A 16,411-nucleotide genomic window follows, 5' to 3' on the forward strand; every position below is an offset into this window, starting at 1 on the left:
CAGCTTAGCCAGGCTATGAGAAGTTAGATAGAATTTAGTAGGGAAAGAGATTGAATAACGGATATATTAAAAGAAGCGATAGAGGTAAGAGCTAGTGAGACTAAAGACACAATAATATTAATTATTTTATGACTAGACCTTAAATAATTATATGATTTTAAGAAGTTTTTTCAGACTTATAAACAATAAAGGAGTACACTAACCCCTATTTATACCATGGACTTAGAGTTGGCTTTATTTATAAATCTATGCATTAAACTTGGGTTACAATGCTATGTTGGAAGCATTCACAAGATTAAGCTAGTATTTAGTTACTATTTTGAAATAAAAGAAAAAAAGATAAAAATAGTTGAGATGAAAGAGTAATAAATGAAGATAAAGTTTTGTTTAATAATGATGTATAAGTAATTCAAACGAACCACCTAATAAAATTTTGCTAAAAATGATCTCAAACATAAGAACCCTTATTGGAATTTTATTATTGATTTTTTTTCTATGTAATAGTTTGTCCCTTCAAACAAGTTTATAACTTCTTAAATAGATCAGTAACTGATATTTACATAGTAGAAAAATCAGAATCCTCAATCAAATAGAAAAAACAACATAAAATTTGAAATGAAACTAGAAATCCAAAACCAAAAAGAAAAATAACGAAGCTGGCTCAAATAGTATCTTCTAAGCCTAATTTCAAGGCTTGTGGTCATATCCTGATTTGAGTGCGATCCAATAGTTGTATATAAAGTTATGACTTTTTTCTTATCAAACTGGCCATGCAACAAAGCCTCTTCTTATATTGGGCTTGATCCCACTCATCCATAATAAGTCTGCTAGGTGTTTTACTCGGTTTAGTTGTACAAGGTCTCCAACCAACTATTAAGAACCATCAGATTCTTTAGAACCACCTACATCAACAAGATATAATGAATGTCTCTATATTCTATTTGGTTGATGAAGAATGAGACATAATAAAATATTGAAAATTATATTTTACCTTTGATGTGTATTATTGTATTATTATTATTATCAAACTTGTAATAAATTATTAATTATTAATTTTTTTATTTTAAATGAAAATTTAGAAAAAAAAATTATTTATCTCATAAATTTCTAATAAATTTTAATTTACTTTAGTTAATTCTTTATTGATATAAATGAATAACATTTATAATCTATTCTAGTTGGTTAATTTTCTTCAATTTTAATTTGATGAAATGATAAAGAAAATTTTATAATACAAATATTTAAGGAATTTTTTTTAAAAAAGTAAAAGGTAGAAAAAAAAATTGTACTTAGCTCAATAGATTGATATTTGTTTTATGGATTGATTCAATAAAAAAAAATGCACATAGTTTAATTTAAAAAAATACATAAAAACCCACCTTTTCAAGCATTGTGTACAATAGGAGGATTGAGAACATTGTTTTTGTAATGTGCAATCCCAAATGGATCATGAAGAAGATTTTTATTTAACAATCTTCTCTTTCTCCAATAAATAATGGAGTTCTTATGTTTATGACTATAAATTGTTGCAAAATAGAAAAAAAATATGTTTGAGTAAAAAAAGACTTTATAAAACTTTTAAGGGGATTTAATATATGTAAACTAGAAATAAAAGGGTCTCGTTAGCAAGGGATTGTTTCAACAGTTCCCCTCCATCTCAGAAAGCAAATTGATAAAAATATTGAATCTTGATGGATCAATTAAACAAGGATATAAATAATTATATATAATAGCAAGGTAATACCTCCTTTATTTGAATGTAGGATAAAAAGAAAAGGATTATGTTTTTGGAATTTCATTAGAATGTTTTTAATTATATTTTTGGAAGTTAATTTTTATCTTTTTTTGTCCTTGAGACATGTCCTTTCTATACTTTTTCTTAAGGTACAAATATTGACTTCATTTCTATTTCAGAGACAGATATAAAAACATGTTTGTCTTTGTCTCCACTACTAAATGAATTTTTGTTCTAGTTAATTCCATCATTTCTGGTGAAGTCATAAAAACCTCATATTGAACTTGAGTTTTTCATGGTTGTATATAGGCTTGAATGTGTGTTTTATCTCTAAGCTAGGAATTTTCTTCAAAACAAGTCTTATATCGAAATAAGAGACCCTTTGATGCTTAACTTCGTCAATTATAAAAGAAAAGGAAAATATAACCAAGAAAATGAAGGCTCAAAAGAGCAAATATTATGTCATTGAATGGACTTGTGTTCTTTTATGATGTTTTGTTGAATGAACTTGTTTACCCAGTGACAAGAGGTATTTATATATCTTGTTTACTTGATCTTAACTCATGAAGAGTGAAGTAATGATAAAGAATAATTGTTTTTCCTTGTAGGTAACCTAAAAAGTAGAGTCATTAGTTATTATGTTTTATTGTACTATTGGTGGAAGGATTGTCACTCAAGGGTGATTGACGTGAAAAATGGCGCCTTCTAAAGAGACAACGAGAAAGTAAGTGCCATATAAAGAGACAAGAGATAAATTTAGAAAAATATTCATTTGCAAAAAAGTAGGTGTTCTCTAAGTAGACAAGTTGAGGGAGATAGATATTGGCATTATACTAATAATTCATGTATTAGAATAAGAGAGTGCAATGTTGTACTAACTTTTTTAAAGATAGTAAATATACTTTTTTAGTATGTGCAAGTCACTAAACTCTTTGAAAATTTGCTAGGACGGGGCCAATTATTGAGGGACTAAAAAGATAAGGTTGGATAAGTTGTCCTAAACAAGTAGCCATCCTACTATTTGGGCTAGCCTTAAACGATAGGAAAGCCTTTCTAATTAGGTTGGTCCAAATGGAAAGATTGTCACTTCTTCTTCTTTTTGTACTATTATTTTCCTCCTAGTTCTTTAAACATTCATGTATTGAAAGACTTAATCAATAGAAATATGATGGGAAAAAAATTTATTTTTTTTATATATGTCATGTTACTAGAAGGTTGGCTTGTTTTTTCGTCTATAACAGAGAACATTTTAAAATGGAGAATGAGATATCATTATATAAAGACATGAAGATTTTATTTGACACATAGAGATTTTACTTGAAGATTTTGTTTGGAGACATAAATATTTCATTAAAGACATGGAGATTTTTGTTAAATATAGAGATTTCATTGAAGATATAAAGATAAGCAACACCGTGAAAAAAATATGTGGAGACTACTTAGAGAAACAATATTAATTTGTTCATTGAAAAATTCAAAATTATATCTAATATAAGTGAAGATACAATCCTTAAAACCTATTTGATCTTGAGTAATGCATGTTAGGATATGTCGACCTTTTTTGCTTTTTGTTCAGGTTGCATTTCTTTCCTTATAAATTATTAGAGGTAACCCCTAACAATCAATCCTTCTATCTCTTTTTTCAAAGCATGACAGTTCTTGATAACATGCCCATTATCTTGGTGAAAGAAATAAACTTTATTGAGGTTCTTTGTATTCATTTCATTATTCATAAAAGGTGGATATCATACGAATTCTTTTCCCTGGATGAAAGTCAACACCTCATGACATATGGCAGCTAGAGGTGTGGTCTTGAGCTCATAGAATATCATTCACTCATTAATGGATCCTTTGGTGTTCCTTTTAGACACACTAGGGCTGCTAGGAAATTGATGGTGCTTAGAAGATTTTGCTCTCTATTGTTGAAAATAAAGGTGTTCTTTCTAGGGCATAATATATTTTTCTACTTGAATATAATTTTCCATTACCTGATTCACTTTGAGGAGAGTTTGATTGAAGAGAGTATATAGTCATTTATACAATGAATAATTGTAAAATATACATTCAACATTTCCTTGTTAAACCTTTGAAGATATGTTCGGGTGACCTTATCTTCTTATTTTATGATGGTAAATAGTTTAGTTGTGCTCCTTTTAGCTAATATACTTGTACTAAAGCAGTAGATGAGTTTAACATTGATATCATGAGTTAAGGATGGAGCCAAGCTCTAGACTATGGTACCATACCCGAGCATATCCATAAAATTTTGTTGGAAGGACTTTGCATAAAACGTTATTGTCTTATGTTATAAGCTCCAAGATGCTTTGTATGTGCTCTTTTAGATCTGTAAATCTATCATAGTTGTTTAAATTAGCCTTGAAGGACAAACAATCTTTAGAAAGATGAGTTTGTAGCACTCGATGACAAAATAAAGAATCTCTTACTTGGTGAAGGCAATGTTCATTCTTAGAAGCTTGTTCAATTATTGATCTCATCTCATGTTAGGTTTTTTTTTTATATATAAATAGGCGAGTGAGATTATATTACTGGTGGCAACTATTCGTATGGCTAAGACTTGTTGATGAGCACTTTTCAACTAGAGTGGCTCTTTTAGAAGGGTGGAGTATAAGTATTCTCGTATCTACTTACTTGTACATCGTTTTACCTTGTTCTTTTAGGGAACCAGAGTGCTTCTGTTGTGAATGCAATATAGCCAGGTGTTATGTTTCTTGTTGAAGAAACATGAGAGTGCGAATATGTTATTGTATACTAGAACAACATTATTAAGCACTTATACTTAATGGGTAATTTTGTTAGAGATTTGAAGGATCTAAAGTACCTATTATAGGAAGATCAGCTACTCTATAATGACATTTTGTTTTTAGGTCGTCAGCCATTGAGAAACTTTTGATAAAGAGTAAGATGAGAATAAAGTAGCTTAGCATTTGTCCAGTTCTCCAAAGATAATGTCACTAATAAAGTCGTAAAAACTTCAAATTAAATTTGGGTTTTCTATGACTGTGTTCGGGATTGAATTTGTGATTTATCTCTAGGTTTGTTATTCTTTATAGAAACAAGTATCCTATTGGAATAGAAGAACCTTTAATGTTTAAGTTAGTATATTGGAAGGGAAGGAAAGTATACCCAAGATAATGAAGGCTTGAGAGTGAATATTGTGTCCTTGAATGGACTTATGTTCTTGAACCTATTTACCTATTGAATAATATTCTTTGTTTATAATTATTCTTAAGAAATTAACAACAATTAGTGTTTTAAAGAATTAGTATGATGATAAGTATTACTATATGAAAAAATGCTAGTTAAAAGGATAATCATTTGAATATTATTGATTATTTAAAAAAACATGAATGTTCTATTAAGTATCATATATAATTAGCAAGTAATTAATGTTTATTTATTAGAGCAAACATATGGAGCCAATAAGTCAAAGTTTAACATATTATATGATAATCTATAATCAACTTTTCTTGATAATGTTGATCATCAAGAATAATAAAATTTTAGCTTGATTAAATTTTTATAACCTTAACAAGTACTTCACGTACTTTTATTTTAAGTCAAAGTTTAACATATTATAAGTTTAGTATACATGATATGATATTTTTGCTTATGTCTTTGCAAGTTTGGATATGCTAATATATAATTTAATAACAATCGTAAGTTTACTTCGAATAATATAAAATGCATTCTTATAAATTAAACAATTATGCTACATGTAATAAGTCCTTTTTTTTTTTTAACAACAAGAGTTGGATAGACAACAACACACATGCCTAGTTATTTGGTGAGTGTTTGGAAGTGATAGTTTCTGTTTTTGGATGTATTTTAAAAGCATTAAATTGATGTTTTCTTTAATGTTTTTTAATATTTGTAATGAATTGGTATCAAATGTGGAGAAAAAAAATCATTATGATACATTTTTAAACAAAAAATATTTTTAAAAAACATCAAACATCATAATATCAAATACACATTAAAATCAGGCATAGATAAAAGGTGTGTCCGTGCTTTTTATGGCGATTAGAGGATGACAACGAAGATTGTTGCACAATTTGCACTAGAAGTTTTGATGGGGTCTTGAAATTGTGGCGCGACTCCTACCAACAAAGTATGAGTTTTTGTCACCATGCATGCTATTACTTAAGCTACAGTAAATAGTATGTTTGAGATTGTGATTGTGATTCAAAGTGTTTTTTGTTTACAAATGCATTAAAATAATATTTTTTTATTTTTTAAAATATTATTTTTGATATCAACACATCACAACGATTTGAAAACATAAAAAACAAATTAGCAAAAACAAATTTCAAAATTTAAAAGAACATGGTTTGCACCGCGTTCTCAAACAGTTATATTTGACTGTGCTGCAAAAGTGTACAGTATATAGTTATTTTGAGAACTGAATGTGAAAGGTGCAGTCCTGATACATGCTGCTCAATTTTTCAAGCATGGAAAGGTAAGAATGAAGTGATCAGTCGTGCCAGTTAACTGTATTATAGCAAACATGTGCAAGATCCTGAAGCAATTGAGTACTATTTTACTGATCCATAGTCTCTACAGTGAGACTGATCCATCCTCACAAGAAAATGAAATCTCCATTTTGACAGAGTATTCTGCTAATTCATCTCGCTGCCTCCATTAAAATCAAATCAAAATTGGAAACATGCTGAATTTGTAGACCGATTATCTGAAGCTATTAGTCAGATTTCGTCTTTGTGTTATTGAACAAAACAATCACGATTTTCATTGCACCGTCGCTGAGTGGAATGTCGATTGTCGCACCAGCATTTCTATGTGCTAGGGAATCACCTGGTTTTCCCTTTCCTCAATTTCAGGGGCAATCAAGATTAGCTGCAACAATCCACAATTAAATATGCCATTGTATCATGATAATCTACAGAATTTACTCTTTTTTTTTCTTTTGCAATTGAAATGAAAAGATTTATTAATCACAAAGAAAATAATCACAAATGAAAACTGGAGGAAAAAAATCATGAGCAGCAATAGAAGAACATTCATGTATGTAGCACGCAGACAGGATAGTTGATAGTAAATTTGGCTGGCCTGTGATGGATTATTAATTGTGTTGAACAACAAAAGAAGCAACTCCATCTTCTGCTGAGCTCACAAAGTTGCTCTCTAGCAATGCTCTGCATGTGCAAATCCGGTGAGCATGGCTTGCATTCTCTGGCTGCATTTCCAATCCACCCCTCCGATCCTCACCATGTCGCGGTTGCTCCTTCTTCAACAACCGATAAATAGCATAACAAAATATGCGCAAACAAATAAGTATGGTTACAATCACCAAAGCTGACAGAACATAGTCTTTGATGGAGCGGGAATGTTTGCACCCAAATATAATTCCTATGCATACCATTGCTTAGCATGTTAGAAGGTCTTAGATGGCTGAGTGATAAAGGAGCAGAACAAGACCTTGTTTTGGGTTCTTTTCTTGGCAAAAAAGGAGATGGTTCCTATATAGGGTGTGCTTTATAGAGGGTTACTTGGGGGTATTCTTGCCTTCAATTGAATTGTTTTATATCTAACTTCTATTTCAAGTTTGGTATAGTTACTACCGTGGATCACTGTAAAGGAGGAAAAACACAAGAACCTCTTCCTTTTGAACAAAGTCTAAAATCCACTCTAGCTTTTGTAACACCGCCCTCGGTGTTTTTCTTCATAGAATAACAAAAGGATCGACATATTGCTAGCTTGAAACTCATGAAATATACAAGTCTGGATGTTTTATGTATTAAGTGAGAATCTTATTTGTTTATTTATTCGGTTGAAAGGTGGCAAATTCAAAGATTTGGCATTGAGCACTCCACATTTATCGCCTAACAAAAGGCATAAAATGTTAAGTGGCGGTCATCAAGTAGTATGAAGTCGAAGGTTAGACGACCATGGAAAATCATCCCAAGACCTGTGCCAGAAGTGATCCACCAGGTAAGCAATGCCCAGACTATTCCTTTTAGCAAATCACTCAATAGATCTAAAAGGAGAATCGTATCAGGGATCAGCAAACGAATTCAGGACCTATTGCTTAATGGTCCATCGACACTTCATAAATAGGAGAATTATATACCTTTAGAAGCAGTGTGCATAGTTTTGAAACCCGACCCGGTGGTCGACCTGGTCTAATGATCGGTTCACGGGTCAGATGGGTTGACTCGGGTCAACCCAAAAAAAAACCCAATACAACACCTATAGAAAACACCTAACTAGTTACAATGCAACACTTATATAAACCAAATTTAAATTTTAAACCAACAACATAAATTTAATTCAATATCCAAAACACAAACCAAATATAAATTCTAAAATATTTAAAACAAAACATCCAACAACATAAATTCTAAATCAACAACACATTCACTTTTGTTGAATGAACACATTAAGTTCTTTTGTGTTCATAAAAGCAAAATTTGAATCAAATGTCGATGGAATTGAACCAATCTCGTCAACACCTAATAAATCATCAGCATGCTCATTTGAAACTTCATCGTCACAATCATCTTCAATCTCATTAATATTATGACATCTACATTTCAAAACACAATTAACAAATAAATATTATGTGTTAAACAATACTTTATTTTAAATAATATTTATCACTAAATAATCAATAATTAATTACCATCATCTAAAGTATCTTGTATGGTCATTGTTTATAGAGCTTGGTGAAAACTATCTGCTTCTTCAGTTGTCAAAATTGACGGGTCATCTTCTACTATCCAATTTTCAATGTCACAAATTGTCTCAAAATTAATTGGATCATAATTTCATCCTTTCCAATATATCCTATATATTAAAAGTGAAGGCAAACACAATATAAGTATTAATAATGTTACTAAATAAGATAAAATAATATTTAAGGAATTAAAGAAAAGAAAAATACTTTTGTTTCAATCTTAGATTGCAATGGATGTAAACAAGGTCATTAAGCCTTTGATGCTTCAATCTATTTCTCTTCTTGGAGTGAATATGTTCAAACATACTCCAATTTCTCTCGCATCCCGAAAAACTACAAGTTTGACTTAACACTCGTATAGCCAAATGTTGTAGATTTGAAGCACTGGTTCCATATGTCATCCACCATTCATCTATACAAAAAAATAATAAGTAAGACTATGTCAAATAATATTTTTAAATATAAAAATTATATACCTTGAGGCATAAGGGTGCGATTATTTATTGCGGACGCTCGACCAAAGTCATGTTCAGCATTCCTAAACAACTTCATCTCACTTGTAATCTTACTTTGCAATGGTAGATTTCCATGTGCATACTTCTCAAGAACATCTAGAAGTCCAGAAATGGTGCTCATATGTTTATCCATTATATTTGCATCATATTAAAATCGAGGATTCAACCAAAATGTCACTGCATAAAGATTTCTATATAATTATCCATCCCACCGATTATTGATAATGTCTATGAAAGGTTTCACTCGCCTTTCTCTTTTGAAATCTCCTCAACATTTCTTTTTTTGCATGATGAATAGCATCATACAAATATTTCATCGAAGGTCTATCATCACTATCAACCATTCGTAGAACTCAAACTAAAGGTTCACTCATTCGCACAATTATTGCACATTCTTCCCAAAACAGAGAGTCTAGCACACTCTCAACAAATTTTTTTCCTTTGCTAGATGTCATCATAGCTCTCAACTCATCTTTATGAGCTAAAATGCTTTGCAATGCAATGAAATTGGTAGCAAAACGAGTAGGAGCTGGACGAAGTATTTCTTTTCCTCCAGTGAACTTCCTCATCAAATACAATGGATAACAATGATTATAAATGTACTTTATGATACCAGAAGCATGCTCAACAACAAAACAAACTGACTGCAATTTACCAATATCCTGGAGTATGAGGTTGATGCAATGAGCAGCACAAGGAGATCAAAATATTGAAGGAAATTCTTCCATCAATAACTTGTCAGCAACAACATAATTTGCAGCATTACCAGTCACCATATGCACAATGTTTTCTACCCCAACATACAAAACAACCTCTCTAAACAACTGATGCAACAATTTAGCAGTCTTTGAGACATCTGATACATCCACAGTTTTCAAAAAAATTGTTCCTTTAGGACAATATGCTAAGAAGTTAATTAAAGTCCTCCTCTTCTGACCTGTCCATCCATCAGCCATTAATGTGCAACCAGTCTTCTTCCAAATCTCTCGATAACTCTCAACATAAATCTTCACTTCATCAACTGCTTTTGCCAAGTAATAAACACGAATAGCATGCAAATTTAGTCCTTTATAACCAGGACCCATGGCTGTTACAGCATCTATGGCATGCTGATAATACACAGAGTTAACAACATTGAATGACACACATGCATCAATCATCCACTTCGCTAAAGCAAGATCACGCCGTTCAACTGCTTCCTTCCTTTGCCAACAATTCTGAAGAGATTTTTGAGCACCAGGAGTTGTTCTCGGCATGAAATATGTCCCTAATATTGCAGATTTCTTCTGCTTTCCATCACTTGTAGTTGATTGTTTTATAGTGCTGGTGCTTTGAATCTTTTTCTTTTTTGCAACCTTCGGTGGTAACATATGTTTTTTAGTATTGACATCCCCATCACCATCATCATCTTCTAAATTATCATCTCTTCATGCTCCCTTCGTTGTGCAGTAAATAGATTGAAATCTGCTTGCGTTTCTCTAACTCTTTTTTTTTGTTTCAGCATTTCCTTTAAGATTCAAAAGCATTTGATGTCGAACATCAGGAGGATATTTGTGACATTGTTCAACTTCTCCTTTAGCTCCAATTAAATGTTGCTTAAATTGATTAATGTCACCACCCGCAAATACTTTAGCACAATATAAACATACTAATTTAGTTTCTTTACATCTAACACTAAGTTAAAGAGCTTCTCTACAATGACCCCATGCCAAATCTGTTCTTCCTCTGCTACCACTTGACATGGAAATTGAAGGTTGAGATGATTGGGTCGTTGAAATATCACTACTTGGAGTACCATCATCATGTAAAGATATTTTAAGGACCAGAAATATAATTTCAAGCCAAATCATATACTTTTATTATATATTCAGACTGAGCAGCAAAGCACTTTGCAATCCATTCATTAGATTAACAATGACTAACAAGCAATTATAACCAACCAGATTTCAACTAGCAGCTAACAATAAGATATATACTAAACTAAAAAATTAATTTCTGTTCAATTTGCATGTAAAAACCAACATAAATTGGATAAATGGGGATCCAAGTCAAGCCCAAAGGAAGACATGAACCTTGAATAAAGACGTGCATGTAAAAACCCTTTGGTTTTGGTATAAATTGTATTTGTAAGCTGTTGCAAGTTAAGAAAATAAGATACTGTGCACAGATTCAATCTTGAAAAACCAAAATAAATTAGCCTGCCAGGTTCTCTAAACCCTATCAATCTTGAAAACCAAAATAAATTAACCTGCCATGAGTCCATGCTTTCAAACACAATTCGAAACTATGCAATTAGAAACTGCCAAAAGCCATATGGGTAGCCAGGAGGTGTTGATGCAGATTGCAGATAAAAACTGCCAAAAGATATATTTGCATGTTCAATCAAGCCTAGCTCTACAAAACATTATAGAAAAGAACATAAAAAACCTCAATCAGCATTATCTACATATATATACTAAACAAGGACAATTAATTTCTGTTCTCAATCAGCATTACGAATTGTTTCTTCTTGCTGCTAACAATTTCCACTTTCTGGAAACTTTCAGGTTGGTTGCCAGCAAGATGATCCTAGCTAGTTCCAGAAGCAAATGCATCGATTAAGACAAAAGGGCTGCATCAACATCTTATTTTCTATCTATAACAAGAAATCTCAATTTAATCAGAAATCTCAATCCTAGGTTGCTGACCTTTCTTTTGTTTTTTTTATCTATTAAGTTGCAGAAAAGAAAAGAACAGAGAAACATATTTGTGAGTGTGAACTGCGAATGAAATGATGCAGAGATCAAGAATTGCGAATCGATGCCAGAACTGCAAGTTCAAAAAAAGGCAAAGAATAAAGAAAAGAGAGTGAAAGAAAGAAAAGAGATTCGTGAAGAGAAACAAGAGTCTAACCTTATTAAAATCGCTTTTTCTTTATTGATCAAAAGTCTTCTGCTCCTCTGCTCATCGCGATTGAAATCGCTTTTTCTTTAATTAGATTATCTCTCTGTCTGCAATTCTACTCTTCGTCTTCATCGTTTTGGCCTTTTAAAAGGCCAAAATGACGTCGTTTCACGTTTCTGTATATGTATAAAAAAAAAGAGAGAGACCGGGTCTCAGTCGGGTTCCGGGTCGACCGGGTTTCGCTGAGCCAACTCCCCAGCGGGTTTTTACTTAGACCCGGACCGGTCCCAGGCCCGGGTCGACCCGCCAGGCCGGTCCGGGTTTCAAAACTATGGCAGTGTGCTTGCTCAAAAAAAAAAAAAGTTGCTTCCCAATTTTCTGTAAAATGGAACAGACTGGAAGGCCATTTTATCTTTCCGCAGATGGTCCTGGCCTCCTGGGTTTCTAGCTGGTTTGCCAGTTGGCTGTAGGAGAAAGATGAGAGAGAAAAAATAGTGTTACAAGCATATGCATTGCATTGAAATCTATGTTTCAACTGAAACGAAGTGCTAACAAATTAATCAGGTCAGATAAAAGAAAGGTTCAGCTAGATAGCTTGTCGTAATAATATCAGGGAGAGCATGCAAGATGCTTTTGCAAATGGCACAATCAAAAGGAATATCTTGAGTTTCCTATGAGGGCCAGCAACATATATGTTACGCTGCATCAATGTCCCCTCATCAACTCATTCTACTCTTTGCGGTTATTTTTTTATTATTTTATTTTACATGAGCACTATTCAGTCAATTCTGACTAGTCAGATATATATGTGCATTCATCTTTCCACTGTAGATTCAATTAGTTATTTTATTAGTATTAGTATATTGACTGATGGATTATTCCCTCTGTCTACTGATTGTTCTTTTTGGGAGAGCCAACATAACATAATTCACAAGGAATATCTTGAGTGGAACTTAAAATTGCACATTGGGTGAATGCGAGTCCAATACTCGAAGGGAAAAGGAAGATGAAATGATAAACTTAGCAAAAACGCTGAACAGAAGTTTATACCTGATTTCCTTAAGAGCCCTAACTCATTAAGAAGTTGCCAGGCTTTATATCACTTCAAAGAAGACCCCCTGATTGCATATACCTGAACATGTTTATCTAGCAGGCTGATGAAAGAAACACGATTTAACCACTACTATTATCAATGAGAAAGGCATTTCTTAACAACTGGAAGGATTAAAATTTGATCCGCAAGCATACAAAATATTTCCAACAGAAACCTCCAATTGCAGCAACTAAACAAATCTTCAAGGCTTGATGAGCAATAAACAAGTACCTTGCTCTGCTCACCAATAGAACCACAAGAACATGTAAACTCCCCGAAATGGTGAAGTGGTTATTGTCACTGACAATTAAATATCTGAAGTATTGACTATCTTTGACATCAATTTTGTTGCTATGTAGTAGTCTGCACATCAATTAAATTTTGTTGCTATACAACTCAAATTGTTGTCCCAGAAGGGTGCTGATGATGCCAAAAATAGACAAGTCTCTCTTTGTGGCCAAATAATAAGGATTTCTTCTGCACTCTCAACATCAAGAAGCACCTCATTTCTGTCAGGAACATATCCTTCTTATTCCATCTTCTCTTGTAAGACATTCAAAGTCTCATTTACTTCATCATATCACAGGTGGGATTTATCTCCTGATACAAAAGCAGGTGCCTTGTTTTTAACCTCAATCCAGCTGAAAGCAGGTGATTTCTTTATGCCCTTATTCCTCATAAGGTATTGTAACTTGGCTACATCTTTCCATCTCTGACCAGCTGCATATGTGTTGGATAAGAGAATGTATGCCCCGGTATTTTCTGGATCAACCTCAAATATCTTCTCGGCAACCTTTTCAGCCAAGTCAACATTTTTATGGACTCTACAAGCAGAAAGCAATGACAGCCAAATACCCTCCACAGGTCTATGCATACTGGAGATTAACTCAAAGGCTTCATCTAACTTTCCTGCTCGACCAAGAAGGTCTGCCATGCAAGCATAGTGTTCCAATCCTGGAACAATCCCATAATTCTGAGTCATACTGTTAAAATATCTCCAGGCTTCATTCATCATGCCAGCATGACTACAAGCAGTCAATACAGCCACAAAAGCCACATAGTTTGGCCTCACTCCCTCCATTTCCATTTGTTCAAATAAAGAAACAGCATGACAAGCTTGTCCATGCAATGCGTATCCCATGATTATAGCCGTCCATGAGACCATGTCATGTACATCCATTCTATCAAAAATCCATCTAGCAACCTTAATATACCCGCATTTGGCATACATGTCTACAAGTGAACTAGAAACAAACATATTGTCATCATATCCAACTCTGATTATGAATCCATGAAGCTGCTTTCCTAAATGCAATGCAATAAGGTTAGCACAAGCTGGCATGATACTGGAAAAGGAAACGGGTACAGGCTTAACTTTGGCTTTCAACATCTGGTGAAAGAATCTCAAGCCTTCATCAAATAATCCATTCTGCACACACCCTGCAATAATAGAGTTCCATGAAATGCTGTCACGTTGAGGTAAGATGTTAAAAACCTGGAGGGCATCTTCCACTCGAGCACACTTTGCATACATGCCAACTAAGCTACTACCAATAAAGACATCATTGTCAAAGCCATGTCTCATGGCATATCCATGAATCTCCTTCCCCTTATGAAGGTCCACATATTCTGCGAAGATAGGAAGCACACTAGACAAGGTGAATGAATCAGGCTTCAAATTGTCATTTCCCATCTCCCTAACCAGCATTAACGCTTCTTCATACTTTCCATTCTCTGCATTCCCTGCAATCACTGTATTCCACGAAACAACATCTCTTTTCAGCATCTTCTCAAAAACCTTTTTCACACTATCCATTATTGAACCCCTTCTATTCACCTCTACCATATAACTGCAATTTCTTTTTCTGTAACACTGATCGAGGATTGTGCTATTTGCATTAGTTTTAGGGAAAATATAACTAGTTTGATCCAAAGTAACATTTTGATCATGTGCTGACTCAATCCTGAACTTGATAGAGAAGCTATCCATAGCAGCGAATACTTTCTGAAATTTTCCATACATATTCATAAGGGCATTGCATGTATACAAATCAAAGTCCATACCCAACCTAATAATGCATCCATGGATCGACTCGCCTAATTTTAAATCCGATAACAATGCGCATGATTTAAGTAAAGAAGGAAACACATGATGATCTGGTTTTTTACCAGAAGCTCTCATTTGCAAAAATAAGGCCACTGATTGAACAAGAAGGCCATTGGCAACATAGCATCTGATGATGGATTTATAAGCAAGAACTGGTGGGGAGTGGAGAGCGTTGAAGAGAAGGAGAGATTCATGTAAGAGGTTGAAGTTGGAGTAGATGGAAATTAGTCTGGAGAGGTGAATAGGAGAGGAGGGCTCCAATTTAAGGATTTGGGCATGTAGTTGTTTGGCCTGGTACTTTGAGCTTATGATGTTTGGTCTGTCAAGGAGTGTTCTGAAAATGGTCTGTGCAGTCATCTTTTGTTGCGCACTTCAGAAGGGCTCTTGTTTGCGATTGAAACCCCCTTCAACACAGGTTGACCTGCAACATCCAAACCACATTAGTAAGAAAACAGACAATACAACCTGATTTTGGATTACGGCTTATGATGGTCATGGTGATGACAAAAATTGCTCAATGATAGATGATACTCATGATAGTACTGATGAAAGATATTGAAACGGAACTTACCTTTGATTTGGGACCTCTTGGGTTTTGTCTCCTTCTACTTGTATACACCTGTGTGTTAGCACAGAAACCAGTGACATGTGAAAAACATTGCCAAGCTAGATATAAGAAAGAAAGATGTGACCCAAATAAAAAAACAGAACAAAACTTGCCTCATTGAATTCAACTTATTTATCAATTGAATACAATTACAGTATACAACTGGTTCCAATCAAACTAGAATTGCATATATTTTGAGTAGTGATCAACAAAAGCCATGTTACTTAACGTGTTCGCTGAAATGCCTGAGAGAAAAATAACATTACTAGAGCAAACTGCCCAAACAAGTAAATGCAAGAACTTAATTGAGGTGGCAGTAGACGCCACTGAAGGAGGTGGCGGTGGTCGTGGGAGTGGGGGTGGGGGTGGAGCAGGTTGAGTACGCTGTATTGTTGAGAGAGACAGAGTGAGTGAGTGTAAAAGCGGGGAGGTTTTTCGATATGGCGAGGCTAAATTCTGGGTGTAGTACAAAATACAGCCCTAAAGTTTATTGGTCAAGTTGATTTTACCCCTAACCTACTTTGTTCTGTTAAATATCACCCTTCAATTTTAGATTTTACTCCATCTCTCTGCCTTTCTTAAATGTGAAATGCTTTGGGGCAAGAAATTCGTGCTGCTCGTCGTGTTGTCATATTCCATGTGCTGTCACTTTGGGGGCTGATTTGTTGAGCAAACAATTTTCGGGGCTGATTTGTAGTTATTCAAAAAAAAAAGGGTAAAGTATAATTTTATCCCTATAGATTGGACATTGCTCGTTGT

The 16,411-nt window shown here is 33.6% G+C and overlaps 1 protein-coding gene across 1 annotated transcript; it reads right to left on the reverse strand.

Annotated features, from left to right (window-relative positions):
- Positions 1-13,014: 13,014 nt before the first annotated feature.
- Positions 13,015-16,172, reverse strand: LOC18094773 (putative pentatricopeptide repeat-containing protein At3g23330). The gene is made up of 3 exons (XM_052450122.1): positions 15,766-16,172; positions 15,617-15,664; positions 13,015-15,466 (listed from the first exon to the last, which is right to left on the reverse strand). Exon 3 carries the CDS (start codon positions 15,400-15,402, stop codon positions 13,519-13,521), a length of 1,884 nt encoding a protein of 627 aa, XP_052306082.1. The 5' UTR covers positions 15,403-15,466; positions 15,617-15,664; positions 15,766-16,172; the 3' UTR covers positions 13,015-13,518.
- Positions 16,173-16,411: the final 239 nt, after the last annotated feature.

The sequence above is a fragment of the Populus trichocarpa genome, chromosome 1, assembly GCF_000002775.5.
Source record: "Populus trichocarpa isolate Nisqually-1 chromosome 1, P.trichocarpa_v4.1, whole genome shotgun sequence".
NCBI lineage: Eukaryota > Viridiplantae > Streptophyta > Magnoliopsida > Malpighiales > Salicaceae > Populus > Populus trichocarpa.

Excerpts from the sequence above, each read along its gene's own strand:
- LOC18094773 (XM_052450122.1), bottom strand. The coding sequence starts at position 15,402 with ATGACTGCACAGACCATTTTCAGAACACTCCTTGACAGACCAAACATC.